Genomic DNA, 4,630 nt, shown 5'->3' on the forward strand with positions numbered 1-4,630 from the left:
AACCGATAAACTAGTCTATATTATATAATTTTAAAAAAAATACATCCTGAAAATATTAATAAAAATAGAAATATACTGTATGAAGTTAAACCTATACAAATGTAGAATAACAATTAAGAGACTGAAAATTCTACTGGTGTTTGTTTGTGGTAGGAAGAAAAAGTGTAGTAATAACTAATAATAATTTTTTTTCACAATTGAAGTTTTATATAATTTACTATAAAACGATTACAATAAACGATTACAATAAAGTGGCAGGCAAACGGGCAACAAGCTGCGCCGCAACCCCATATTTATCATCATCATCATCGCATTTCTTTTATTCATTCCGAGCAAACAAACACTCTTTGTAACAACTTCTTCTTCTTCTTCTTCCATCTTTTCAGATGGCTAAAGAAAAAGAAGTCTCTGAAAACCCTAATAATCTAAAGAACAACAACAACAATAATAATAATAACAAAATGTTCATCGGAATCGTGTGGAACTGCGTACCGGAGCTCAAACTCCTCCTCTCCGCCCTCCTCTTCTTCTGCTCCCTCATCACTCTCTTCCAATTCTTCCCCAATCACCTCTCCTTCTCCGTCCAAGACCTCCGTCACTGCGCCTCCCTACCACCACCCTCTTCCGTCATCCCACCACCACCACCGGCATTAGCTCAAATCCAACACGACGTCACCCTCCCAACCGGCGTAATCAAACGCAGCTTCAACACCTACGGCACCGCCGCTTACAACTTCATCTTAATGTCAGCTTACAGAGGCGGACTCAACACATTCGCCGTCATCGGCCTCTCCTCCAAACCCCTCCACGTCTTCTCCAAACCTACTTACCTCTGCGAGTGGGTCCCACACAACACCACCAGACAAAACCCGACCGTCTCCGGCGTCAAAATCCTCCCTGACTGGGGCTACGGCCGCGTCTACACCGTCGTCGTCGTCAACTGCACCTTCCCCTCCCCCGTCGGACACGACGGCTCCGGCGGCACGCTCTTCCTCCACGCCTCAACCTCCGGCGGAGACGCCAGCTTTAACCTCACCGACACGATCCAAGCGGTCACTGAACCCGCCGGAAGCTTCAACCAGGTTCAGTTCACGTCTCCTCCGAAATACGACTACTTATACTGTGGATCCTCACTGTACGGTAACCTAAGTCCGCAACGGATCCGGGAGTGGATAGCTTACCACGTGAAGATGTTCGGTGAGAAGTCGCATTTTGTCATCCACGACGCGGGCGGTGTGCATCCGGACGTAATGGCGGTGTTACGCCCGTGGATCGAGAAAGGATATGTGACAGTGCAGGATATTCGAGAGGAAGAGCGGTTTGATGGCTATTATCATAATCAGTTCTTAATTGTGAACGATTGTTTGCATCGCTACAGGTTCATGGCCAAATGGATGTTTTTCTTCGATGTCGATGAGTTTATTTTCGTTCCGAAGAAGAGTACGCTTAAAAGTGTCATGGATTCGTTGTCCGAGTACACGCAGTTTACGATTGAGCAGCGGACCATTAGCAATAAGCTTTGTTACCTTGATGATCATCCTGGTAAAATCTACAGGTATGAATTGATGCTTATTATTATTAGATTTAGTTTTACAAATGTGGTAATTAAATTAATAATGAATAAGTGCTTGCTTGACCTTTGTCACATAATCGAATAATTGCTGGTCCAGTCACATGCTATGAATCTTAATAATGTGTTCCCAATTTGATATTAGATCTGAATTTGGAAAGTGTTACTTAAATTGTTTAATTAAGTGAATAACTGTTTATATCTAGCTGTTTTTTTCATATTATTACATTTTAGGGTTCATATACTTAATGCCATTTGGAAGGAAAATATATTTTATTTTAGTTATTATGAATATTAAATGGACATGAATATGTTTGTGAGTGAGAATCAATTGCCACTTCACTCGTGGCTGTTCATTTGGATCCCATTGGGGGACTGAATGTGACCGTTAGGTGGGTTATTTGTACGTTTCTACTTGTTTTAGTCTCATCACTTTTTCCTAACAACTGATTTATTTTATTTTATTTTTGAAAAATAAAATCATAAATGAAGAATAAGTTGGCAAAAAAAAAAAATAGCGTACTTTAGAAGGAACTCTGACTACACACTGTTTATTTCATAAAGGTAACACTGTTTTTTAACATGACTAAGAAAATATACTCTAGTTATATGGGGGCCAACATTAATCCTACCCTACACTTGTTTAAAGATTGTGTACGGTGTCACCTAAATATAACATCTTTTACTTGGTTTTTATAAACACATTAAGGGTTGACCTGTATAAAAGAACATTTGCCATCTCAAACATTATCTGTGTGATTAAACATGTTAACCTTAGTAGAACAAGTTTTTTAAACTATGGCAATCAGGGACCAAATTATTTTCATGTCATGTCAGAATTGCGACCATTATGTGCAACTAAAAATCAATTATTTTCATGCTTATTATTCGTTGTCACATGTGATTGTTCCTTTATGTCCATGAAAGTGATATATAAGTCTAGCTAACATCTAATGGTACGATTTTGGTATTTTTGACAGGAAATGGGGGATTGAGAAGCTGGTGTATCGGGACATGGTGAGAGGAATAAGGAGGGACCGAAAATACGTTGTGCAACCACGTAATGTGTTTGCAACTGGCGTACATATGTCTGAAAACACGGTTGGGAAAACGACACATAAAACTGAAGGGAAGATAATGTACTACCATTATCATGGGACGATATCCGAAAGAAGAGAGCCATGTAGACAACTTGTGAACACGACGGAGATGAAGGTTGGAAGTACACCGTACATGGTGGACACGACGATGAGGGAGGCGGCTGGGGCTGTTAAGCGATTTGAGATGCGAATGATTGGATCTGCCCTTCTCACTACCCGTCAATAACAATAGCAATAAGAGTATTATTTTCTATATTTTCTTATTTTATTGTTATGTATAGATAGATAAAAAAAACATTTTATTTTTGTTATTTAAGAAGTTTGTTTGTAAACATTTACTCTTTCTTTTGATCAACCAGCCATTGTTTTATTCTATATATAAAAGATCTAGGATTTTTTGAGAAGATCATTTTTATTTTAGTTAGGGTTTATAAAAGTTATTAAAAAGAGGAAAATGAAATAAAAATAGACAAAAGGTTTTTAATGAGCTGGACCCCTCCCCTCTTTTCAATTGAGTATAATGTAGCTAAAATCAATGATGCTTCTGTCGCCAACCAACGGTCTCGATTCAATGACTCTAAAGACTGATTTATATTATAATCATAATCGTTTAAAGGGTGGATTAAAGTGCTTTTAATTTGGGTAATTCCCGATAAAACATTATCTTGCCTTTTGTGTTTTAACCTAGAAATCATATAAAATAGCACCTTATTTTACATTCCCTTTATTTTACCAAGAAATTATATAAAATAATACCTTATTTTACATTCCTTTTATTTTAACCTTTAGTTACATCCTTTGGCCTATTCACTATACGAGCTCTACGAGAGGGAGATGGGCGTATGCAGCGAAAGGTATTTGGTTACCACGTACTACCCTTGCGTGAACACCGCCGCCGTTAACCTATTGCTCAATTAAGGTACCTCAAATCATGGGCTAGAATCCGATAAAAAGAGGAGGGATAGAGAGAGATGGGTTATGGGATTGAAGGGGAATGATGTAGGGATGATATTGCCTATTGCCTTTTGGTACCGGTAGGTACCGAAAATACGATCTTGAAAATCACAAATTCTTGGTACCAACATTTAAGGTAAAATTCGGGAAATAATGGTCCCGTACCAATACCAAAACTCAACTTTGTTTTGATTCGGTACTGACGGTACCAAATTGGTACCGATTTCGTTACAACCGATACCGAATTTGCCCATTCCTAATAGGGATGGCAGTGAAACCCGAACCCGATGGGAATACCCAATACCCGACATAATTGAGACGGGTCTTACTCGTCCCATTAGGGTATGTGACAGGTCTGGGATTAGTTTTTAAATTTTTTGCGGGTCTGGCACGGGTCTGGGATTTCTAATATACCCGATTATCCGATAATATGGACCCGTTTACCCGATTATATACCCGATATAATTATATATATATATACACACACACACACACATATAACAATAAAAAATAGTATTTGTGTTCAATTGTCCTTTGTGTGTCATCCATGAATATTAAAATTTTATTTATATATATATAGTGTAAGGTTAATGTAAAAAACAATTTTTTTGTGAAAAGAATAAGAATAGATCTAGGCCCTTAGATCTATAATCTAGTGGTTGAGATTGGTAGTTTTTAAATAATTGTATTGTTTCTTATTTACATTGTATAGTGGGGTATAGTGTCATATTTAGGTGGTTTGTTTTATTTTAAAGTTATTCTCACCATTCTCACAAAACAATTGTTTTTTATTTAAACTCTTTTCTATATATATATATATATATATATATATATATATATATATATATATATATATATTGATTGTATTACATTCCGCTACTCACTCATCCTCTATAAACTACGTAGATCTTTTTTATATATTTTTTGATATAATTTTTTCTTTTTGTTGAATTGTGTGTATTGTGAAACTAGAAAAATAAATTTTTTTGTGTTGTATTTTCAAAAC

The 4,630-nt window shown here is 36.8% G+C and overlaps 1 protein-coding gene across 1 annotated transcript; it reads left to right on the top strand.

Annotated features, from left to right (window-relative positions):
• Positions 1-316: 316 nt before the first annotated feature.
• Positions 317-3,069, top strand: LOC143539209 (galactan beta-1,4-galactosyltransferase GALS3-like). Its single transcript, XM_077032589.1, has 2 exons — positions 317-1,555; positions 2,551-3,069. Exons 1-2 carry the CDS (start codon positions 387-389, stop codon positions 2,894-2,896), a joined length of 1,515 nt encoding a protein of 504 aa, XP_076888704.1. The 5' UTR covers positions 317-386; the 3' UTR covers positions 2,897-3,069.
• The last annotated feature ends 1,561 nt before the right edge of the window (positions 3,070-4,630 follow it).

Source organism: Bidens hawaiensis, unplaced genomic scaffold, assembly GCF_021521415.1.
Source record: "Bidens hawaiensis isolate Kalapana, Puna unplaced genomic scaffold, B.hawaiensis_p1.1 tig00011824_1, whole genome shotgun sequence".
NCBI classification, from domain to species: domain Eukaryota; kingdom Viridiplantae; phylum Streptophyta; class Magnoliopsida; order Asterales; family Asteraceae; genus Bidens; species Bidens hawaiensis.

Coding starts and splice junctions, on each gene's coding strand:
- LOC143539209 (XM_077032589.1), top strand. CDS start 387: ATGGCTAAAGAAAAAGAAGTCTCTGAAAACCCTAATAATCTAAAGAAC. Junction 1,556..2,550: donor CATCCTGGTAAAATCTACAG/GTATGAATTGAT, acceptor TATTTTTGACAG/GAAATGGGGGATTGAGAAGC.